Genomic DNA, 25,669 nt, shown 5'->3' with positions numbered 1-25,669 from the left:
AATAATTCCACTCACCTAAGAAAGCACAAAACAAACTTCCTCCAAAGATCTCAATGTGCCAAGGTCTAACAATTAACAATGTCTCAGAGGGGGGATGGGCCAAATGGGTAAGGGGCATTAAGGAATCTACTCCTGAAATCACTGTTGCACTATATGCTAACTAATTTGGATGTAAATTTAAAAACATAAAATTTAAAAAATAAACATAAGAAAATAAAAAAATAAAAAAAACCAACATCTTAGGTTTCTTAGGCTTTCCATATTTAAATTTTAAGATATACTTTAAAATGTAGTCTATGAGTACAGCATTCCACTTCTGACCACTACTATGTCATAATCTCTTGGGATGAGTTGAACACAAAACATGGAAGAAGTCAGGAAATGAATAATTGAGCCACTCAGTTGAGTAGGAAACAGTTAGAAGATGGGACAAGAAACCATGCCTAATTTGAATAGACATAGACCTATCAAACATATGAGAGGAAACCCACTCAATGGTAGGGCAAATTAAAGAATGAGTGGATTTTATGTTTAAGTTTAGGAAAACCTTGTCAGCATCTAACAGCATTTCTCTGGAATGACAGTAGTTAATAATTCAACGTCACAGGGAGAAAAATTCAGTTTCAGAAATCCCCTATGTCTATGTGGTAAACCAAGGAACGAACAAAACAGTTTCAGAGAAATGAAGGCCAAATGTGAGAGAAAAGGCTTGAATACACGCACATGCACACACACACACACACACACACACACACACACACACACACTTTGCATCTGCTAAAACATACATACGTTTAAAATACAGAGAGCACCTTATGAAATCAAGTGGCTTAAATTACTTTTTAAGTGAAAATGAAAACTCACTTTTTATAATAAAAGACAACCAAAACAGAAGTGGCTAGCAGTAGGGAACACACCTGAACAAGAATGTTCTTTAAAATCATGCTGATTAGACTTTATAACACTTGAGATTATCTAGACTTTCTTTAGTCTGCCCACAGTGCCATCCTGTTTCCCCCCAAGTTATGCAACTCGGCTCTTTAAGAAAAGAAACTAACCAATTCACAGCAGAAGGAAACATTATCCCCATGCCGGCTAGGTTTAGCTTAACCATTCTAAAGCACACAGAAAAACAAGACCGCAGAAATTCAGGGTAGACTTCCGAAACTCGAAAACATCACACACTAAAGTCATAATGTGAGCTGGTTTTTAGTCCAGTTTCACCTCACATCTTGTTAATATGTTTCCTTTCTTAAATATAAAATCCTTTTTACTTAAAATTTCCACAAATACTTAGGAAAAAATAAGTCGACCATAAACACAGCACTCAAACCTCATTGGGAACCCCAAGTTATACCTACATCAGATCCAAAAACTCGCCACCAGTATGTGAATTTACAGTTTAGTAAAGCTTGAAGAATAAGAATAAGAATAAGAAGAAGAAGAAGAAGAAGGGGAGGAGGAGGAGGAAGAGGAAGGAGGAGAAGGAGAAGAAGAAAAGAAAAAAGAAGAGTGAGAGAAAAATCTAAAGTGATTCATCGCCACCCTCAGAAGTCAGAGCTCTGCTCTCAGAGGCGCTGTGAGCTACCAGGCCAGCGGGATGTGACGCCCGGATTTTACAGACAGTCAAAGGGCATTGGAGTTCTACCAACTGCCCTGGCACAGAGCAAGTCTTCCAGTAATCGCCTAACATATGATGACAGTGTGGTTATATACTGCCGCTAAGGGAGGCACAGAGGCCACCTAACTCCCGGTCCAGGTACTTCGCACCTCGGCAGTTCGGACCCTCCCCTCCCAGCGTGTGGGCCGCCCGGAGACCGGGGTGCTGGGGGCGCTGAGGCTGCGCCCGCCGGGGCGGGTAGGTACCTTGCAGCCGCTCGGCGCGCGCGCCACCTCTCGGCCGGGACTCCACGGCCCCGCAGGAGGACACGGACGAGGCGGAGGAGAAGTCGGAGGAGTCCGAGCCGGGCGAGCCGGGCGCCGAGGGCCCCGACGACGAGCAGATGGCGTCGCAGGCGCCCGGGGCCGCGGCCGGGGGCGATGCGCCGTAGAAGTAGGCCAGGTTCAGCGGGCTGGTCATGAGGCCACCGTCGCCGGCCGCGTCCAGCAACCCCTCTCCGCCGCGGCTGTCGTCCAGCAGCTTGTCCACGATCATGCTCCCGGGCTGGGCGCTCGGGGACCCCAGACTCCTGCGCCACCCGCTCGCTGCGCACGACTGCCTCCCCGGCTGTGGCTCTGACGGGCTCGGGAACCTGCCGGCAGGGGGATGGCGCGGGCACGGGCGCGGCCCGGGACTGCCCGGCTATTTAACCGGCCTCCAGGAGCTGGAGGGGGAGGATCGCAGCCTCGCCTGCCTCCCCCGAGCCCGGCCGGGCCATTGGCGGCGTCGGGGCCGCCTCCCAGCCCCTCCTCCGGATGCGCCCCGTTTCCAGTAAAATGTACAGGATGAAGCAATGTGCCCTCCGCCCTCGCCCCGCCCGCCCGGCTCCGCCTCGACTGACCGGCTGTTTTCTCCCCCTTCACCTGGAAACCCCGAGCGAGCGCGGTCTCCCACCTCCCGCCTCCCGGACCGGGACCCCGGCCCCAGCGGCCGGCCGAGAGAAGCCGGGCCGGGCCGGGCGCCGGGGAAGAAGGCGCGCGGCGTGGGGGCCCTGGGCCTGCAGAGGGAGCGGTGGAGGCGGGAAGGCAGCGGCGGGAACAGGTCGGCCCGGTTCCCGGGGAGGAGGAAATCCTGGAAGCTGCACGTTCCGCACTCCTCCGCCCGCCCTGGCGCGGCGAGCTTCCCGCCAGCTCCATTTAAGGCGTCTCTGGAAGATTCCTGAAGGCCTGGCTCCTCCAGTGCCTCAGAGCAGCTTTGGTCCTCGGAACTTAACGTTTGCCAAAGTGTTTACCTTTGGCACCCACTGAGATAGATGTTGAAGCCATTTTTCTGTCCTCAAATTATAATCTGGACTACTACTTTTTTTTTTTTTTTTTTTGGCACAGCCCAGTAATAAAAAACAGTGCCTTATACCCCTGTCTGGTTCAGAACTTCGCAAAATGACGAATGTACATACATGTATACGTTTATATTCATGTATATATAATTTTTTCTTTCTGCATAATTTTACATTTTATCTGATAAACAGGAATTTTGCTGTTTCTTAGCTTAAGTACTATTTATTTTTAGTGTTCATTTATTTTTGAGAGAGAGAGACAGACAGACTTGGGGGGGGGGGGGGGAGGAGGGCGTAGCGGAGAGCTAGGGAGACACAGAATCCGAAGCAGGCTCCAGGCTCTGAGCTGTCAGCATAGAGCCCGTTGCGGGCCTCGAACTCACGGACTGAGAGATCATGACCCGAGCCAAAATCGGACACTTAACTGACTGAGCCACCCAGGCGCCCTAAGTACTTTAAAAAAAAAAAAAAAAAAATGGATTTACACAATTTTTATTGAAGTCCTAGGAGTTTGCAGGAAAAAAAAAGATGAATGATTATGTCCCTTCTTTCAAGTACATTGTAATCTTATAGAAATGATAAGGTAGGCACACACGTGCTATATTAAAAGAAACCAATTATGATTAAACATCATGATGGATACAAAGTTCAATGAGTGTCCTAAAAAGAAAGACAAAACATGGTGGAGGAAAAAAAAGGTCATGAGGAAAATCTTTGCAAAGGAGAGGGCATTTGAGACAGGCCCTGAAGGATGGGTGGGATTTCAACCAAAATGATTTATAGGAAGATCGAACAGCATGACCAAAAAAAATGAGGAAGAGTCAGATAAAAGCCTACAGTCCCTTTTTAAGGTAGTCAAAGCAAAGGTGATAACATAAATGTAACAGGTAACTTGGTGCCTTTGGGTGGAGCACCTCCAGTGGCCGGCTGAGACGCTGAGTCTTTAATAAACACTGAGTGAACATGGAAGAATCTGGGCAGGCAAAATTAACCCAGAAGCAGCCTAGATGCGGTAAGACTGAGGGGCCCAGAGGCCCTTAGGAACTACTGCATCCAGGACTGAACTGAGCTGACCCTGGTTCAGAGGCAATGAGGAAGAGGAAAGTAAATAGAAAGAAAGGGCTGGGCAGCACTGTTCAGACAGAATGCACAGGTCCGGACCAGCTAGATACGGGCAGCAGTGAAGGGGTCCCCAGTCAGGATGTGGTTTGGGGCCAGATGACCAGGTGAACAGGGATGCCAGCTTCAGATCACAAGCAAATCAGCAGAAGCAAAGTTAGAGTTCCAGGAGGGAAGAGGGATGCAATGAGCTTGAATTGTTACTCAGTATTAATAGGTGTTAGAAGACCCTGATGGGAGTTTCAAAGTAAATAGTCACTTGTTTCTCACAAGTGTTGTATTGTCCCCAAAACTTGCTGCCTTTCCCTTCTCCCAGTCTTTGGTTTTGGTAACTTCTAAAAAAAAATAAAAATAAAAAGGAAACAATTCTTTTGTATCTGCAGGGAATAAAAGACTCCAGTAAATGCAGTCCTCCAGAAACCAAATCACTTAAAGGATGCTCCAAATAAGATGTTAGGCTTTCTCAATAAAATCTATTTGGATTTTTTTTTCACCCTACTAACATATTTTATGTATAATAAAGGCCTTAAATGTCCATTCAAACAAATTCATGCACAATTTTTTTTTTTTTTTACAAAACTAATTCTCCCCTAAAATTATTTCTGGTTTCACTTGGTATATAAAAATCTAAGCTCAAAATCATAGCCTCTGGAGAACTCATAAATAAATATAATCAGTGAAAGACTAATGTTTCAGAATAAACATTCAAAGTTTTCTATAAAATGTCAAAGCAAGCATACTGTCTGAGAAGACCACAAGCCCCAGTGCCCAATGCCCTCCCACACAGAGTCAAGAATGGTAGTTTGTTAATGTTACTACAAAAAGAAAATTTGAATATACTTTGCTTCATTTACATGTTGAAATATAAACTCAATTTGGTCTATCAACTTGGTTGAATGATGTGACACTACCATTGTTCTAACCAAATGTGATAGAACGTTAACTCTCTGAGAGAGAGCTACCATGTTATGAGGACTCTCTGGAAAAGTCCACTGAGGCCAACAGCCAGCACCAACTGGCCAGCTATATGAGGGAGCCTCCACAACATATCAGGCCTTCAGATGACTGCGCTGACCAACATCTTGACTGTGGTCTTAGGAGCAGCCCTAAACTAGAACTCCCCCAAAGGCACTCCCAGATTCCTGACAACAGAAACTATATTCAAAAAATGAAGCCTTGAGAATTTGTCCAAGGTCACACTGCTCATCATTGGTGAAGAGATTAAAATCTTCATCTGTTTGACTCTAGACCCTGATCTCCCACTCTCTCTCTCTGCTCCTCCCCCACTCTCTCTCTCTCAAAAATAAACATTAAAAAAAATAACAATAATGAAAAATTTTTTAAAAAATAAAATGAAAAAATAAAATAAAAAGGGATATCACAAGACACATTTCCTCAAGGTTCAGATACTCTAACATCTAAAGTTACAAAAAAAAAAAAAAAAAAAAAAAAAAAGATGAAAATGACAGAGAGACCCCTGGCTCATGGAAAGAGAAATCTCTAAAGCAACTGGAAGAAACTATAAATAAGAAATAAAAATATGGGGGACCTGGATGGTTCAGTCAGTTAAGCATCCAACTTTGGCTCAGGTCATGATCTCACAATTCATGAGTTCAGGGTCTGAGCTGACAGGTCAGAGCCTGGAGCCTGCTTCAGATTCTGGGTGTTCCTCTCTCTGCCCCTCCCCAGCTTGCTCTCTCTCTTTCTCTCTCTCTTTCAAAAATAAATAATAAAACATTTTTTTAAAATGATTAAAAGAAATAAAAATATGATGTTTTCCTTGGCTTTATAAATGTTAACTATTCACCTTATTGTATCTTATACGATAGAACATTTCTTAATAGTATTATGGTGCCGGTTAAGTTGTAACACCATATTGAGGTCAATCATTCAAAGTTTTAAAAAAGGTATTCAGTTTTTTAATGTAGATGTAATGAACTTGTCAAATGCCAAAAATCATTTGGTGCAACTTTTCAAACTGGAGATGAAAAAGTCAGTGAAGTATCTTAGTACAATAATTTATACTGCCTTCACTGAAGAAGTGAACATCATAGGTGAGAAATGAATAAAGCCTGGGAGAATTTGTTTTGCTAAATGTCTTCTAGATGAAAACACAGCAAAAGAAACCATGGCCCTGTACTTCCCAGTGATATAGCAACTCATCAAATTAAGATTCAGCTGCAAACATGAAAGCTGATCTTGCCTGCAATAGTGCATTTTTGCCTTAGCAATGGATAGATCTATGGACTCTCTGGACTTGCTATTTTGGTTGCATTCATCAGGTATTAGCACTGGCTAATCACCAAAGATCTTTTATAGGAATGCTTGAAAATAAGCATAAGAGGGGCTGAAACATTCAAAGTGTACAATAATCTTTTTGAATCACATCATTTATCCTGGAACAATTGTATTGACATTCGCACTGATGGTACAAAAGCAGTCGTGGGTAAACTGCTGATGCCTTACAACAAATCAAGGCAGCAGCAACAGAATGAAATAGTGGTCATTGTATTCATCACCACCACCCACTCGCAGATTAAAAAAAAAAAAATTTCACTTAAGAAAATCCTAGATGAAACAGCAACAATTAATAATTTTATTAAATACTGACCCTTGAAATATACATAGTTTTAATATTCTATAATGATTATCTGGAAAAGCACTTGGCCCATTCGATTGAATGAATTGAACAATGATACATTGGCTTTTGTTCTACTTCAATCCCATTTGAGTTGTGAGTTCAACTAGTCACTGTTTTTATTGGAACAATAATTTTACTTGACTGACAAACTGTGGTTATTCTGACTTGGATATATGTCAGATTTTTTTTTTTTTTCAATGGACAAAGTAACGCTGTCATGTCCAGGAGCTTGCTTAAGATTCTCTCTCCCTTTGCCTCTCTCTCCCACTCATGCTCGGTCTCTCTCTCTCTCTCTCTCTCTCTCTTTCAAAAAATAAATAAATAAAATGTAACTACTTAAAAATGTGCCATTCAATTAAATATTTATTAAGTAACAGGTGGTTGGCTATTACAAGGAACACATGTCCTGGGAGCTTATGTAAAGGAGGCAGACTCATAAATGGGTAATTTATGGAAATTTTGATGGAAGTCTGTGTGGGGACCCAGAAAAGGGGCCCTTAAGCCAGACTGTGGGTGAGAGTGAGGGTGGGGAGGAGGAAGGTCAGGGAAGGCCCCAGGAGTGGTAGATATTAATCTGAAAATTGGGGAAGATGAGCATGAATTGGCCAGGTAAGGACAGGGAGCAGAGAAGTGCAGTGTCAGAGCTGTGACAAACCATTCAATTTGGTATTACTGCAGCTAATGAGGAAGATGAGGCTTGTGAGGAAGGCAGGGCTGGGACACTTGCCATTCTAAGAGACTGAACGTGATGCTAAAGATCCTTCCTTAATCCTTCCTTAGATCCATTCTAAGAAATTGAACCTGATCCTAATGATCCTACTTAGGGATCCTTCAATGGCTCCCTAAATAGGGTAGAGGAATTCTTAGATTTGGTCATAGATGTGGCATGCTCATGGCAGTCTTAGATTTTTGTCTTAAATATCTGCTTTTATGGGGCACCTGGGTGGCTCAGTCAGTTAAGTGTCCAATTTTGGCTCAGGTCATGATCTTGCAGTTTGTGACTTTGAGCCCTGCATCCGGCTCTGTTCTGACGGCTCAGAGCCTGGAGCCTGCTTCAGATTCTCTGCTCCTCCCCTGCTCGCACTCTGTCTCTCTGTCTCAAAAATAAATAAAACTTAAAAAAAAAAATTTAAATATCTGCTTTTTTTAAAGTTTTATTTGTTTTTGAGAGAGAGAAAGCACCCACACACGAGCAGGAGAGAGGCAAAGAGAGAGGGAGAACCAAGCAGGTTCCACACTGTGAGCACAGAGCCTGACGTGGGTGGGGCTTGATGCCACAAGTTGTGAGATCACGGCCTGAACCGAAATCAAGGATCAGACACTTAACTGACAGAGCCACCCAGTCACCCCTAAATAGTTACATTTTAAATGGTTATATAAGTGCCTATATAATATCCTCCACCTTGCCTCTTAGTCCGCAGAACCTAACACATTTACTATTGGGCACATTATGGAAAGTTTGCCAACTCCTGCTTTAAGCAACAGTGCTTACAGGCACTACAGTGTCATGGTGTGAGACCTGCAGACTCAGCTCTAGCTCTTACCAGTTGTGCGGCCTTGCCCCTTAATCTCTGAGCCTCAGTTTATTGACTGGGTGGCTTAAACAACAAAGATTTATTTTCTCACTGTCTGGAAGCTGGATGTCAAAGATTAAAGTGCCAGCACGGTTGTTTTTTCCTGAAGCCTTTTTCACCAGATGCATGTATAGCCTTTTCTTGATTGGACACTCATTCCTGGCACCTCTTCCTCTTCTACTAGAGACACCAGTCAGATTGGATTAGGGCACAACCTAATGGCCTCATTTTAACTGAATTACTCCTCTAAAAGCCCTGTATCCAAATAGAGTCACATTCTGAGATACTGGGGGTTAGGGCTTTAACATATAAATTTGGGGCAGAGGCGGGGGACACAATTCGGTCCATAACAGATAGGTTTGATGTAGCTGAATTTTAGAGGTTGTAAAAAGCAGTCATAAGACTTCAGTTATGATATAGGAGGCCATAGTATCCAGTTTTGGCCAAGCAGGGAAAAACATGAATATCATGGCTTTCCTAAGCAAACTTCCAGCTGCTCTTAAATGTGATGGTAGTGAGAATGAGGACCTGGGGAGAGAGGGGGTAGATGGGAAGAATTTTTGACAAGAAACTATCTGGACTCTTCTACAGTGCAATGAAGTTGCTGAAAGAGTCAAATCTTTAACTTCTCTAGAAATTTCTAGAAAAATGAAGACAATCTTTTAGTGGGGGTAGAGGGGCAAAGGGTGAATATGGCAACCTTGGTTTTAGATCTGTTGATTATACACTTGGCAACATGGAATTAGAACTCAGAGAAAAGGTCAGAGCTGGAGATAGGAATCTGGAGTCTTTATATAGTCAGAGGTGAATCTGTGGGAGTGGGAGAGCTTGCTCAGAGTTCAAAAAACATAGAAGACAAAAACTCAGTTTTCAAAGTGCTTTGCTGCAACATTGGCTTGGGAGATAGTTTTCCAGGACCTCTCTAGCTAAAGTAGCACCCCTGGCTCTCTCCCTCTGCCTTGCTTTGTTGGTCTTCATAGCACATTATTACCACCTGCCATTATATTTATATAGCTAGCTATTTGATTGTTGTCTGTCTTTTCCAGAAAAACATAAGCTCCCGGAGAGCATAGACTGTCTTTTTGTCCAGTACTCTGGAACAAAGTCCAGAACGTTTTAGATGCCCAATAAATATTTACTGAATTAAGTCATAAATAGGTTAATTTTTATGATCAATAGAATTTAAGTTGATAATACATTGCTGAATATTGCCTTTTTATCTTAAAATAACATGTTGTTCTTTAACAAATACATTTGGATAAATGAACACATAGACACGTGTATTTGAGAATCTTGAAATATATAACCTAAAAACTTAGTTTTGCTTCTGTTTGTGTTTTCCCCAAATCAAGAGCACTAATCCTTTCTCTGTAACAGTATTTATGTATGAGAAACTGCAACTTTCTTTAAAAATCCAGGCATTTGCGCAATCTGGTTACTCTTATCAGATAATCTGTTTGCATCTACTTTTTTTTTTTTTTTAAGTTTTTCTTGGCAGGTGATTTGTGGTGTCCTTGGTTTCTGCCAGGTCTCTTTTCCTTTTACTCACCATATCTGTACTTAAAGATCCTTTTATCATTGTACCTATGTGGGCGCTAACAGAATACCACAACCAGCATTCCTCCTGGAGAAAATTATAAAGAAAAGTGACAAACGTATGTTTGTATGGACTGTTGGCACCCACATAGGTACAATGATGCAGGAATCTATACAGCTATATGTGGTAAAGGCACTTAAACCAAGTCCACCCTCCTTCGTTTTTCTAAGGAATCACAATGAGAGAGTAATCTGAATCATTTGTATTTCACACAGGTGAAGATGTTTGTTAAATCTAGCCTCTCTTTTTCAGGTAGGCTGAGTGGTATAAACGGCACTAGAATTACGGGGTAAAGCAATATAAAGCAATAATTCCCCAACAGAGGGGGAATTCCTCCTTAAAGACTATCAGAATCACTGAGGAAGTGTTTTCCAGGGCCACACGATCCCAGACTGCACCTTCCTAGTGGGAGTGTACCATATCTCCCAGGTGCTGGAGGAGTAAAGGGTTGAGAATCACTGGTCAGGCATTCTGAGAGTTAAAGTGAACACAACACATGACACTAACAGATGACTGGTTTCTATCTATCCTCTACTCTTTATTAAAGGATTGGGTGGGGGTGTTTTGTTTTGTTTTGTTTTGTTTTGTTTTGTTTTGTTTTGTTGGTCCCCCAGACCCTGTTTGCTAGAATTTTATGGAACCTTTAAACCGTAAAGGAAAATATAGGCTGATGGGAAGAAGACACTCTGCGGGGCAACAGGACGAGTCTGTAAAACCCAGAATGAAGCTAAGAGAGGAAATTTGAGCATGCTTGTTAGAAATAGAGAAAAAATGAAAAGATGCTAACAAGAGAACTTGTTTACTAAACCTCATGGCCAATTTAGTGCAACTTTGGGAACTGTTTACTATAGTAATAGTTTTCTGACTTACAAATTCTGCAATTATGATTTTAGTTAAATACATTGGGCTCCTTCCTAACAAGTCTGCACAAATGTGAAAGTACTCTGGGGGAAGAGGCTATAGAGACACAAGTTATAACTAGATGGGTTTTGATCCAATATGTAATCTATCCCACCCCGGTCCTCCCGACCATATACATGCAAACAGGTAGAGGTTTACTCAATGGTCATAATAACTATGGGAGTGAGAAAGGAACTAAAATGTCTAGGATGTGTCACATACTTTACACACATTGTATATTATCTTGTGTGATTTTAGCAATATGGTTTCGATACTAATATCCCAATTTATATGTGTTTGTGGGATTGTATTATGGCAGCCCTAGCAAACTAATGCACTATCCCATCATACTTCCATTTGCTACTCAACATGCAGTCCTTAGGCATAATCCTGGAAAACAGCACACCAATTCTTGTCCCTAACTTTTATCCAAGCTAGAATTATTGACTGATTTTCTTCATCCTTTGCTTAAAAGCACAGTTTTGAAGCCAAACAAACTGGGTCCAAATCCCAGCTCCATTCACTTAACAATCATGTAGCTTTAATGAACTTCTCTAAAACTGTTTTCTGATCCATAAAATGGAAATATTAACTTCACTTGGTCAGTATGTAGGTTAAATGAGGTAGTGTACGTGATAAGCCTAGCACAACTCCGGGAACGCAGTATACATTCAATGATGATAATTATAATTATTATCCATTTTTCAAAGCTCCATTTAATACTTGATTGTTAAGCATCTGGCCTCTTTGGACCACCAGCCAAACTTGAAGAGAATATGGAAGAGAATCATGGAGTCAAGTGTGGACTTGACTACAGAGTCTTGATGCCACTGAAAACATTGGAGTTCATGTAATAAGCCATGGGGAGCCATTCAGGATTTTTGAACTGGGAAAAGCATGACCAAAGCCATGCTTTAGGAAGGACAAAGCAACAGCTGAAACGTAGGTGATCAGGACAGACAGCCTGCAGTAGTCAAGTTGACGGGTCCTAAAGGATAGAACAAGAGGGGTGCCTATGGGAATAGAAAGTGAGGAATTGTTTAGAGAAATATTTCTGACATATAATCCATAGAGTTGGCAACAGACTGGACACATCAATGATAGGAGAGAGCCAGAAGTAACTCCAACACCTTAAGATTGATAGAGTGGTAGTACCATGAACAGAAATATGGAAGCCAGGTGAAAGAGAGTACAGGAGGCATCAACTTTGATTTTAGCCTTCACATTCCACTCCCTGTGCTGCTCCTACTACTGCATCTCACTCCATATCTGCAGTCTAAGCAGGGCAGTCTCCATGCCCTTCCCTTCTAGTAAAACGTCAAGAAGGCATTTCAAAATTAATTCACACCACGACATAAACAGTAATCTTTCCCAAAGGCTATTTGCATTTTAAAAGAGGCCTCCCAAAATGAACTACCATGACGTTTGGATAATGGACAAACATAAATGAGGTATGAGATGGAGAGAGGAAGTCCTTCAACATTATTATCACCCTACATTTCCCCACCTGTTTGCTACAAACACTTTGTCTGGCTGGAGTCTGGCACCATCCCTAGATTTTGACATTAGTGTTGTGTCTAAGAACCCCTTTCTTATCTTAATGCTGGATGGTGTTCAATGCCACAGATGAACAAGACTGCTTTTATTGCCTGTTTAAAAGATATGAAACATCAGCACAAAGCAGGAGGGTTGGCAAGGTCCATGATACATCGTCGTCTGCCACCTTCAGATAGTTCCATCATCTATCATGATACTAGAGATGCCGAGGGTAAATTCAGTAGTCTTGCCCAGTGATCATTTTTTATTTCTTCCAAACCTTGTCTTCCCTAATTAGACCCACCTCCTTTACCCTTGACAAAGGTATGAAATAGAAACTTCTTACAGTGTTCAAAATAGTATTTCACAGATCAGAAAATAATTTAAAATTCACCTTTTTTATCATTCTGGGTCATTCTGGGTTTTTTTTCCCCCATTCTGTGTTGAACCAAAACTCGTGGAGTGACCATGTGCTTATATTGCAAAGGTGAGAGGGGAAAGTAGAGGAGAAGAAGAGGAGGGTGAAAATCTGAAGGCACACAATTCCCATACTCAAGGTGTTCTCAGTTCAGTCAACCTTCATTTGCATCTGTGGGTCACCTCTGTAGCTCTGATCCTTGAACATCCCACAAGTCTCTCCAGGTTTCTTTTAAATGTGGGAATCCATGGCAAGGGGTGTACATTTTCAAAAGGATCTGACCCATATAGAATCTAAATGCATTGCCTCGACTCCCATACGAGTTATTCCCAGCCAAGCACTTGTTTGTAAGTATATACATTATAGTACGTGGACAGGCAAGGGTGAGTGTGTAGGAGAGGCTGATTTGTTTTAATAGTCATGGTGGTGAATCATTCAGCAGATTACTCTGATCTTCACATCATTTTCTGTCATACATTCATGGTATAAACACCTTTTCACTGCACTCTGCAAAATACTGCACAAAATGAGTGAAAAAGCAATCGTCCTGGTACTATAGAAAACGGTACAGCAGTTCCTCAAATATTAAACATAGAATTACCATATGATCTAGCAATTCCACATCTAGGTACCACCCAAAAGAATTGAAAGCAGGAACTCACACAGATTCTCGTACACCCATATTCATAGCAGCATTATTCACAACGACCAAAAGGTAGAAGCAAGCCAACTGACCATTGAGGAATGGATGGATAAACGAAATGGGATATATCCGTACAATGGAATATTATTCAGCCTTATAAAAGAAGGAATTTTTGACACATGCTACAACATGGATGGACTTTGAAGACATCCCAAGTGAAATAAGCTAGTCACAAAAGGACAAATACTGTATGATTCCACCTACATGAAGCACTTAGTCAACTTCATAGAGATAGAAAGTAGAATGGTGGTTGCCAAGGGCTGAAGGCTTGGAGGGGAATAGGAAGTACTGTTCTGTGCATGTGGATTTTCAGTCTAAGAAGATGAAAAATTTCTGAAGATGAATCATAGTGATGGTTAGACAACACTGAGAATTAACCTAATGCCATTGTACTATACACTTCAAAATAGTCAAGATGGTAAATTTTATGACATGTATATCTGATGACAATTTCTTAAAATAGTAAAAACATTTAAGGATATAATAGAAGAAAATATTCCTGAAATAGAGAAATATGGGGGGAAATACCAGAAATCACCCCCTTCTGGAAGTAGATACTTTAAAAATCTATGGCAATGATGCAGACACAAAACAAGACACAAAGAGAGAACAGGCCAGAGAAAAACCTTTTTGACCACAATTGACTAAGTATATGTAGAGCATTTACAGATGTGTATCCAACCTTGCTTTCATTATCACACCCGTTCCCTATGGAGCCTTTTTAACCATTTCATCCCTAACTGTCCTCTGATGAAAGTTTAGAACTCCAGATATACTATATATCTGTTTATGTACTATTATGGTCCTTTAGAAGGCCACAAACCACCATCATATCTAAGATATTTCCCTCTGCCAAGAATAAATTTTGCCCTCTTGGGAACACTATCACCCTCTTTGAGAAGGCATGATTTACAGTGTTAGCCACTTGAAAAACATGGGCACCATGACAAACAGCAAATTTGACTGACATAATCACAGGACTGGGGATGCACACATACTAACCAATGCTAAAAATGTGTCCAAAAGTCTTACAGCAATATTAAAAGTGTCTGCACACTACTAAACTTCTGAACAAAAAGTGAGAAATTCATTTTTAGTGTCTTCAAACATCTGGAAGTTGCCATTGTATAGATATAACACTTAGATGATTAACAAAATTTCACAAAAGTTTAATTCAGATATTTGGTATCATGTATTAGAATGTAGCATTTCCTATTCGAAGGGGCACATGCACCCTAATGTTTATAGCAGTACTATCAACAAATGCCCATCAACTGATGAACGGATAAAGAAGATGCGATATAGGGGTGCCTGGGTGGCGCAGTCGGTTAAGCGTCCGACTTCAGCCAGGTCACGATCTCGCGGTCCGTGAGTTCGAGCCCCGCATCAGGCTCTGGGCTGATGGCTCGGAGCCTGGAGCCTGTTTCAGATTCTGTGTCTCCCTCTCTCTCTGCCCCTCCCCCGTTCATGCTCTGTCTCTCTCTGTCCCAAAAATAAAAAAAAAAAAAAAAAAAAGAAGATGCGATATATATACAATGGAATATTACTCAGCAATCCAAAAGCATAAAATCTTTCCATTTGCAACAACATGGATAGAACTAGAATGTATTATGCTAAGCAAAATAAGTCAGAGAAAGATAAATATCACGATTTCACTCATATGTGGAATTTAAGAAACACAACAGATGAACATAGGGGAAGGGAAGGAAAAATAAGCTAAAGACAGAGAGGGAGGCAAACCATAAGATACTCTTAAATACAGTGAACAAACTGAGGTTTGCTAGAGGGGTGTTGGGTGCGGGGATGGGCTAAATGGGTGATGGGCATTAAGGAGGGCATTTGTTGGGGTGAGCACTGGGTATTATATGTAAGTGATGAATCACTAAATTCTACTCCTAAAAACATTATTACACCATATTTTAACTAACTTGGATTTAAATAAATTTTTTTTAAAAAAAAAGAATGTAGCATCACCACTGCTGTTTTACATAACCATGACAGAATTTACTTTTCTACATGGTAAAATGACATATATAAATTTTAAAGAAAAAATTCCATAATTTTTCTTATTATAGAATTTAAGGAGCCTTGTAATTTTGCTACTCAAAGTGTGGACCTCAGGCGAACTATTACCACACGGGAACTTATTAAAAATGCCAGATGATAAGCTCCGCCTTAGACCTACTGACACAGAACCTGTAGTTCAACAAGATCTTCAGATAATTCTTACGCATATTAAAGTTTGAGAAGAACTGCTTTACAAGATGTCTATCAAAATTCTTCCTTAATTCATCAGAGCATTTTATTTCTTTTTTTTTTTTTAACGTTTATTTATTTTTGAGATACAGAGAGACAGAGCATGAACAGGGGAGGGGCAGAGAGAGAGGGAGACACAGAATCCAAAACAGGCTCCAGGCTCTGAGCTGTCAGCACAGAGCCCGATGCGAGGCTCGAACTCACGGACCGTGAGATCATGACCTGAGCCGAAGTCGGACGCTCAACCGACTGAGCCACCCAGGTGCCCCGTGAGCATTTGATTTCTTAACTAAGTAGATTAATTACCCCAATCATACTCTATAGGGCCTAAAGGAAATGCAAACTAGAAAAAGATCATACAAAACTGTTAAAAAAACCAACAGATACAAAACATGCAAATTTCTATCTTTGGGGCTACTCTGAAATAAGGTAATTCAGGTAGTTACTTCACTTACTGTGCATTAACAGGGATGGTAGAGAGCAGGTAAATGGGTTTGTTAGGTGCCCGCAGCTCCTCTCCAGAAGCAGTAGCAGTGGGCCCTTCACCAGAGCTTTGACTAGCAGTGTTCTTCCAAGCCTCAGCTTTTTTAGCACAGAAAAGAAACGTCCCTTCGAGGGGCAAGGTAAACAAAGGGCAGGATTCCCTTTACTTTGTAATCGCAAGTGTTGTGTCCGAAAATGGCTTCCCTCATCCACTAACCCAGCCAATCTCATCAGACAGATTCTACCAGACAGATTTACTCTTGCAGGTACAAAAGATTTTTTTAGGGTCTTCTTAAAATAGGAAGGCTTATGTGGTTATCAATGGCAACTTTATCAGTTAAATCTGAACAGGAAGCAGCGGGTAGGTAGCCAGGTGTGAGCTAGAGAAAGGGAAGGACCCTGGGGAAATCAGAGCCCTGGAAAGAGGTTGACCTCTCCCCATTGTACTCTGCTGATATCCCAATGGCCTGGTGGTAAGGGTGCAAGCTATAGAGACAACCCCCTCAGATTCAAATCCAAGCTCTCCCACTTACTACCTCGGGCATCTTGAACCAATGGCTCAATCCCTCTGAGCCTCAATTTCCTCATCTATAAAGTAAAGCTAATTATGTCTACCTCAGATGCCATTATGAAGGCTAAATGAGATCTTGGTGGTCAACTTCCAACACAAATGTTTCATAAATGTTAATTCCCTATTACTAACTCCCCCAAAGGAGCAGTAAAATATTTTCATCTGCTAAATTTGGAAGGAAAGTGTTTTACCTCACAGTCACAAATTAAAGGAACAGGAAGTGCTTTAATCAGAAACCACATATGCTAGCTTTAATGAGTGGCTTCACCAAAACCATAGGAGGCATAATGCTCTCTGAGCCTGTTAAAGATTACATAACTCCGAAACTGCCAGTCAGCAGAGAGCTGAATTCCCCTATTAGATGTATGCGTCGTGTCCTCCTCTCATAGAAAATAGTGGAAATTCAAATAGGTGAAAAGCGTACTAAACTACCAAAAAGCCTTAGTTCACAAGAAATCACAGTAAAATGCCTATAAGTAAAATTCGCAGTAACTTTGAGGCAAATTCAAAAAATGACTGATTTAAGATATCTAAGAATCTTATAAATTTTAGAAAACATCCCACTGCCCTTTTCAACTACATCAGCCAAGGCCAAGGTAATATCTACACCCCACTAGGTTAGGAATATCTGCCTTTCTCACCCTTAGGCGTTCATCATCAGGCCAAGAAAGCCAAAAGGTCAAAGTTCAGCCTCCTGATCTTCCTGTTAACCTGTGGGGGAGAAATCAAGAGGCCACCAGATCAGTCAGCTATAAGCCAAAGGGAATGGTTTTCTCAGGAACAATTCATTGTGGGTCTCAGAATAATAGAAAATCTTCCCCCTCAGTAGTGCTCTCCATTGGCTCTTTAACTTCTGAGAGGGTTTCTTTTGCTTTCTGAGAGCAGGACTTCTTTCAGGCCAAAACAGAATAAGAAAAGTTTGCCTCCATTTCCTCAGTAAGGAATAGTCTGCATCTGAGCAACTAAATTACGCTGACCATGGTCACCATCTCCATGCTAGATAGTATGCTGTGAAACATTCGACATTGTACGTGCCATGCATTGATTTCTTGTGCGACTCACCCCAGACTGACTCTTCTGTGGTCCCAAGGTTCTTCCCCCGCACCCTGCCCAACTGTGACTAAGCAAAATGGAGAGTGGATGGTGGATCATACATTGTATCCTGAAGCCAAATAAAGATTCAGGATTATCTGCATATTTAGATGATCTGTGAGCTCCATCCGCTCCTCTGTCAGAGATTGCTGAGGGTAGTGAATAAGCCTTGCAAATGTTTCTCTCCTTTTATTGTCTAAACAACCTACTATGTGAGAGAGGCAAAATATATTTCACCTGCCCAGATAATGTATTTCTTTCGAAGGCAGATTTAAAGTAGGGGAATATATATTATCAAGTGCTTAAATGTACATAATAAATGTCATGCACTTTGGGACACACCCACCTGATGGCCAGTTTACTAATCCACTAATCCCGGTGGAGAGAATCTCTAATCCACCCTACCTAGAAATGTGTTTTATTCACACAAAATTCCTTCAAATTCTTTATACAGATTGTTATAAATCTGGGGGTCCAGCCAGGTCAACAAAGTTCAGGCTTTCCTTCATTCATAACATGGTCTTGTAATACTTTTCTTTAATTTTACAGGGTTAACATAAGAGTTAATGAGGGCATTAAAAGAGAAAACACACTTCTAAATCCACACTCAAACCTCCTGGGAGATTTCTGCCTTGGGGTGTCATAGTCCAACATCACAGACTAAAGATAAATTGTTACATCAGATTTATGACGCTTCCATCAGGCATCCTATTTATCTCCTCCACTAGCATCTTAGTCCTTCCTGAGCTTTCAAGGCAAACAGATGTGATTCATGGCCATTACCAAGCTATAGAAACATCCTTGATTTCCTTTCCCCCAAAACCTGCCCCCCAATATTTTGCCCCAAAACAAGTATGATTACCCAAGTATCAGAGACTGATTTCAAAGGAAAGAATCTGAATATGGGAAAAGAAAAGTAAAAGCTTAGCATTTAAGATAGTTTTTCATACCAAATATCAAATAATAAAAATATACCTTTGTGTTTGAAGAGCCAAGTCATAGAAATACGTAAAGGCAAATCAATTGTTTCCAGCTGTAATCAGCGATAATAACCCAAGTACGTGAGAGCATGAGAAAGATGATCAGTTTCCTTTTGAGGTTACATGATAAGCAGCAGCAGTTAAGCAGCCTTTTTCTCTAAAACTCAGCGTCTGACCTCATGGCAAGAAGAGGCCAGCCCCTCTCCCTGTCCCCCTTTATAGCGTCCGCTTTCTGTTCATCACTCTAAATGGGGGCGGGGGAAGCTAAGGACCTATTTTCTAAAATACAGAATACAGACTGTCGTTCGAAAGGTTGCGTGGGCACAGAGGAGGGGCTGAGGAGGCGGGGAGGGGGCAACGAGGACTAGGTTTGTGGATTTTTTTCTGCATACTGGAAATTCCCAAGCCAAAAAGGTACCGACCCGAGTCCCGGACATTCCCCGAGAGGGCCGGCTCCAAGAGCTGGACTGGAATCCCGCGGAGGAATCAGAAGCAAATCTAAAAACAAAACATTTTTCTTAGGGATACCTTTTTAAATTCTCAATGAATCCACACCGGGCATTAGCGTTGCCCCCCTCATTTGATTCACCTCTTCTTATTTAGCTTTCTCTTTGTGGCTTCTAGATGCGGGGGGAGAGGTTGGGAGCAGGTAGATACTTTCTACGACACAGCTTTTCAAAATATGGCAATCAAAAAGTAGTAGAGCGATCGCGTGCCTTCAAAGACAGAGGACAACCTGGGACAATGTGAGACATCTATAAATCAGTGGGTCTGTAACTAGAAGATCGCGTTAGTTTCACCGGCGCAGGGCAGGGGGGTTAGAGTGGGTTGAAGAGAGAATGAACTATTGCACAACACTTAAAGGATTTTGCCTATGACATTTGGTTTCACTGTGACTCCTTTTCCTTCTGGGACACTTAACAACTACTCCCTGCACTGCTTCCCGCCCCTTCCCCCCAGCCGTGTTACAGTTCCAATCCAGCTTTATAATTAGACAGGAAATGTCTGATTCTCCGATAGGAATCGGCATCTGGAGCTGAACACCAGAAGGTCCTTAAAACTTTAACAGAAGGCCCTTCTTCAAAGAAGTCTGACTTCTTCTCATTTGATGGAGAATATTATAAAGGAAAATATTATACTTAAATTCACACTTTTTAAAACAGTTAAAATGTAATTGCATTTTCAAGACACAGATTAGAAAGTTCACTTTCTGCCCTTCTACCTTTTGTATCCCATAAACTTCCGCCTGCAGCAACTCTTTTATCTTCCACCGCCACCACCACCCCAGCCTCCCACAATTCCTAGGTGCTCCTCGTACTCAGGGACTGTGGTCTCACTTTCAAAGAGAAAAAGAACACCTTCAAAATCGTGTTTAGTGTACATTGAACAGTCAGGCATTCTAAGGGCACTGAGAACTGCACTCTAGACCTAAACTGAAGAGAATAATGTTTAACACAAGGGAATGAATACATTTAAAGTGGAATTTCTAGTTGGAGGCCAGTGTGAGGCTCTCTGCGGACAGCTCAGAGCCTGGAGCCTGCTTCTGATTCTGTGTCTCCCTCTCTGTCTCTGCTCATCCCCTGCTTGCACTGTCTCTCTCTCAAAAATAAAAACATTAAAAAAATTTTTTTTAAAAAGCGGAATTTCTAGCATGAGCAACTAGCTACTGTTAATAAACTGAATTAACCCAAAGGAAATGCTGAGCACTCTTTTTGGGGGGTGGGGTGTTAATTTCCCTGTGCCTCTCTCAGTAATAACTTTTTCCTTTAACAGGGCCCAGAAACAGACTCACCTCTGGCATGTAACATGGATATGTCAAGGTTTACCATATATTCTTAAGCACCCCAATGTATCAATCTGAAACTTAATACCCGAAACCCCGAAGTGTTAGTCAACTGGTATTTAATAAAATAGTGATTGCTCAGAATGGTAAAATTGATCATACCAGAACACCAAAGATCTGTTTTGTATTGCTAATGAAAGGTTACCCTTAATTAGGTAACTTCTAAAAAATATAATTTGCATAGAAGGGCCTTATTATGGATTCTTCCTTTCACAAATAGCATCAAATCAATCGAGTTCTAGAAAATGAGGAGATCCACTAAGCGAAATTAATGCTGTCATTCCAAAATAAAAATCCATATGAATTTTAACCTATATGACATTTAATCCAAAGAAATTAAATATAAACCCATTTTAATATTTTATTTAAAAAAATTTTTAATGTTTATTTTTGAGAGAGAGAGAGAGACAGAGACAGAGTGTGAGCGGAGTAAGGGCAAAGAGAGAGGGAGACACAGAATCCAAAGAAGGCTCCAGGCTCTGAGCTGTCAGCACAGAGCCCGACACAGGGCTCAAACCCACAAACCATGAAATCATGACCTGAGCCAAAGTCCGATGCTCAACCGACTGAGCCACCCAGGCACCCCTTAATATTTTATTTTAAACCTAAATGCCCAACCATAATGGCCGACTTATGTAAATAATGATATTAGCTAAACTGTTGGGCAGACTTTTATAATTCAGTTATGAAGACTATTTAACACAGAAAAATATTTGTATGCTAAATAAAAAAACACAGATACAAATTACATATTATCTGTGTTTATAGCTATGTGGTTTTAAAAAAACCAGGAAGAAAATATACCAAAATGCTAATGCGTACCACATTCAGATGATAGAATTATAGATTCTTTGCATAGATTTTCTTTGTCTAGATTTTAGTTTCTAAAAACAATGATGTCCTTTATATTTATAATGGAAAATATATAAAACTATATTATTTTGCTGGCATGCTAATATTTACAACTGTGTGGTACTAGCCTAAAATACACTTTTCAGAAGAAATTAAAATACTGTATCTAATTGTTCTGAGAAAGATTTAGGTAATATTCCAAACTCCACACTTAGGCATTTTTTTTAAACTTCCACACCAGAGGATAGAAAGACAAATTAGAAAAGGCACAAAGTGAATTAGAATACATCAAGAAACTATGTCATCAAATCTTCAGGACCTTTTATAACTAAATCAAAAAGTAATAGAAGCTGGACGAGGTCACAAGAAACCATTTGCACAAACAAGAAATGTCACTCCAAAGCCCTGGAGAGGCAGTGGAAATTGAAATTCTCCTGGGAAGATGATGCCTCAGCCTCCTCCAGCAATCTTTTAGAAAATGCTCAAAAGTCCTTATATGAAAAAGAACATCTCTCTTTACAAAAGTCCAACAAGTTGTAGTTGCAAAGGGCTATGCACTCTCACATACCTTGTTCAAATCCAAACTCAAGTTCATCTATAAAATGTACCTAATATCACTTACACTACTAGATGGTGATCAGGATTAAATGTTAGGGATTAAGCCCAGGAAATAATAGACAAGCAATATTATTTCCTTAGTTCTATCTTCCTTCTTCCCTTAGTTGGTATTTCTCAAAGTGTAGAATACTGCCATTGCATCAAAATCACTGGATGCTTGTAGCAAAGTCTGATTCCACAGTTCCCAGAGGCATCCTGTATTTTTATCAAATAGTCCAGGCGATTCTCAGACACTAAAGCTTAAAGACCATTAAAATTAAGCAATCTTAATATGTTTAACTACTTGTTGGTGAGCCTTAGCCTCAAAATAAGTTAAAAATATTTTTCCCCATATACATATTTTACAAATTTGAAGATGGCCCTCAAGTCTAAGAAAGGACGTTTTTTTTTTGTTTTTGTCTGTCTGTTTGTTTTTGAGAGAGAGTGCAAGTGATCAAGGAGCCGAGAGAGAGAATCCCATGAGGGGTATGGAGAGAGAGAGAAGCAGGGCTCCCCTGAAGCAGGCCTCAAGCTCACCTGATGTGGGGCACGAACTCATGAACCAAGTGATCATGACCCTAGCCAAAGTCAGATGCTTAATGACTGAGCCACCCAGGCACCCCTACACTCTTTAAGTTAAAACTCCAAATTCCTTGGGGCTCCTGGGTGGCTCGGTTAGTTAAGCATCTGACTTCGGCTCAGGTCATGATCTCACAGTTGAGTTCAAGCCCTGCGTCGGGCTCTGTGCTGACAGCTCAGAGCCTGGAACCTGCTTGGATTCTGTGTCTCTCTTGCTCTCTGACCCTCCCCCACTCACATTCTGTGTGTGTCTCTCTCTCAAAAATAAAAAAAACATTAAAAAAATTTTTAAACCCCAAATTCCTTGACCCATTCCCCACTCACACTCTGTGTCTCTCTCTCTCAAAAATAAACAAACATTAAAAAAAACTTCTTAACTCCAAATTCCTCGACCCATTTTCCTAAGAGAATGCTTTTAGCATCAGTCTTCATCTCTAAAGCCTCTCCAGTCTCTTCATATGTCCATTTAGGGATAACTAAAACTAGATTGTAATCCATTCTGGCTCAAAAAGAAAAGAGTGCTTCCTAAATGGCCCCATGCTAGCCTAAACCCATTTAAAATTAATAAGGCAAAGACAGTCAAGTAAAATTGATAGTATCTTAAGATAGCAGTTTTTTACTTCCAAGCATGACAGAATGTGTGTACCTTATGTCCCCATCAAGAAATACTTGTTACAGATCTCAATATCTAACTTCTAATTAGATTTTCATTTCTAATGTTGGTATGTGATCCAAACTAACAACCAAAAAAGAAACACTTGAAATTGATGGAAGTAACTTGTACAAGTTTATAATAAACAACGGCGTTCTTTACATAAAAGTCAATTCTTAAAACCCTCAAACTTCAAAACACAAAAATAAATTTCCATTTATACATTTCCCCCTTCCAGTTCCAAAAGTGATTATTTTAAAGTATTCGTCATGTAAAATTTAGCTGAATCAAGTAACAACCGCCCAATGCAAGTATCAGTGTAACACACAGATTTCATATTAACCGCTTTCGTATTCCCCTTTTGCTTCTTTTCTAGATAAAAGCAGAACACTGTAAATGTTCTCACTAAAAAATTCTAACCAAAGATACTGGCCTTTTCAAGTAATTCAAAAAAGGTGAATCAAGAGAAACTCCTGAGACACAGCAGGCTCCAGTGTGTCACAGGAGCCCCTAACCATAAGCCTCATCAGTTCATCACACTGAAGATGGACCCACCGGTGCTATTCATGCAGATAAGCACAATCGCCCTTACCAGATAAGCTACAAACACTCCACTACCAACCATTTAGGTCAGAACATTTTTCAGTTTTTAGCATAGTAATCTCCCCTCTCCGGAGAGGCTAACTTAAACACACTCATTAGCATCTTTGGTTACAAGGGCAATACAGTGCGTAGATGTTGTTAATAATGGTTCTCCCATGGCTATGTAAAGATTGGAATAAATCCTGTAGGTAGATATAAATGCAACCTGCATTTTCTAAGCTCCTTACAAATCATTATATAAAGTCCAGCTCTTTCTGAAATTTTGTACATATCAGTAGCAGCAATATCTCCATGCCTCCCATAACCTGTCTCTAATGCAGAAAATGTGATTCCTCCAGTTCCTTCCAGGGCAAGCTAGGTCTCCAAGGGGCACACAAAGGACAAGAACATGTCCAGTTGGTTCTTCACAATAACTTCATCCGGATGTAGCTTGTGGGGTAAATAATGAGCCAGGGTCATCTCCCAGGCATCAACAAGATACACTCCAACCCCTGAGAACATCTTCCGAAGGATGGTGTCCAGCTGGAAGTTGTACCAGTCACTGTTGAAAAGGCTCACTTCAGGCCCCAGCTCTTGGGCATTGGCTGTCCGGATGACTATCACAGTCTTAGGGCTTCGATCCAGGAGCTGGACCACTGCTCGACGGATATTCCTGAGCCGCCGGATATACACTTCCAAAGGGAAGGTGCTGAAATGAGACCATATAGCTATGGCAACCACTGTGTTCTTCCCTCCCACGATGCCATTCAGCTCATTTGCCACATAACGAAGCTCATTGCTAAAGACAGTTGTAAAACGGATGGGTGGACCATGGCAGCGATATTTGAGCAGGATGTTGTGCTTCTGGTCCACCGCAAGGAAGGGACCCACATTCTTGGGACTACCCAAGTTAAACTCCACTAAATCTGAAACAAGGAAAATTCAAATTCATAAAAATGTTCAAAACAAGCACATATATTATGATCATGTTTTACTTAGTGGCTTAAGAGAACTTTTTTTTTTTAAATAAAAGTACCACAAAAGTACAACAAAAAGGTACAACTGTAAAGGTAATACCTATTTCACTGACCTCAATGGACCTTTGTTCTAACATATTATTTAAACCATCAGTAATAGATTCTATATGTATGTCTATATACCTCAGAAGCAAAATAACCTGTTTACTTCTAACCATTAGGTCAAAAAATCTTCCTGTAGGCACTGATTGCTAAATATCTAAAAATCAATTTGGCATTTATACATCACTATTCTAACATATAAATACTATTTCTTCCAGGATGAAGGCTATAACTTGTGCTTTTTTAAGTAAACACGTAACAGTAACCAAATACTTTTTGAAATACATGAAAGAAACAAGCAACCCTGTTTCTTTTGACTTTCAATTTCACCCTGTGGGTGGAAAATCATATTAATGTCTTACAGAATGTCTATCTCTGTCACAAGAATAACAAAGACAGCAGACAAGTTAGAATTCACTTTTCCCCCTCCTTTATCTAAGTTGTGTTTCAAAGTCCAGCTCTTCTGAGGTCTTCTGAAGGTCCCAGGAATCAGTCAGGATTTCTCTTTTGTTACTTCTAAAAAACCCTGTCTGTAAAATTCATCACTTAGCATATGCCCCATAAGGAAAGAGGGCCTGTCTCATATCCCTGAATGTTCCTACAAGTGCCTTACAGAGAACAGACTAAGTAACTTCTGGCAATCCAAGTCCATTAACACTTCCTAAGTACCTATTCAGGG

General features: G+C 40.8%; 2 protein-coding genes across 8 annotated transcripts in view; both read right to left on the bottom strand.

Annotated features, from left to right (window-relative positions):
- The window catches only part of NFKBIZ (NFKB inhibitor zeta), a 34,212-nt gene extending 13,303 nt beyond the window's left edge, over positions 1–20,909 (bottom strand). For 2 of the 4 annotated variants that reach the window (XR_006222216.1, XM_042999201.1), the window contains exon 1: positions 1,867–2,465. Coding sequence is in view for 2 of the 4 variants with exons in the window: in XM_042999201.1 (XP_042855135.1) it covers positions 1,867–2,155 (289 nt within the window). In the remaining 2 variants the exon portion in view is untranslated. Of the gene's footprint in view, positions 1–1,866; positions 2,472–17,375 lie in introns of those variants that run through there. The other 2 variants (XM_042999202.1, XM_042999200.1) reach the window with 2 other exon arrangements.
- Positions 20,910–22,991: 2,082 nt separating this feature from the next.
- The window catches only part of NXPE3 (neurexophilin and PC-esterase domain family member 3), a 44,019-nt gene continuing 41,341 nt past the window's right edge, over positions 22,992–25,669 (bottom strand). For all 4 annotated transcript variants that reach the window (XM_007095976.3, XM_007095978.3, XM_015543732.2 and 1 more), the window contains one exon: positions 22,992–24,837. In XM_007095976.3, the coding sequence (XP_007096038.2) occupies positions 24,287–24,837 (551 nt within the window). In that variant the 3' untranslated portion in view covers positions 22,992–24,286. The remainder of the gene's footprint in view (positions 24,838–25,669) is intronic.

Source organism: Panthera tigris, chromosome C2 (assembly GCF_018350195.1).
Source record: "Panthera tigris isolate Pti1 chromosome C2, P.tigris_Pti1_mat1.1, whole genome shotgun sequence".
Taxonomy (NCBI): domain Eukaryota; kingdom Metazoa; phylum Chordata; class Mammalia; order Carnivora; family Felidae; genus Panthera; species Panthera tigris.
The sequence above is the reverse complement of the archived record's forward strand: the minus strand, read 5'-3'. Positions and strand labels throughout refer to the sequence as shown.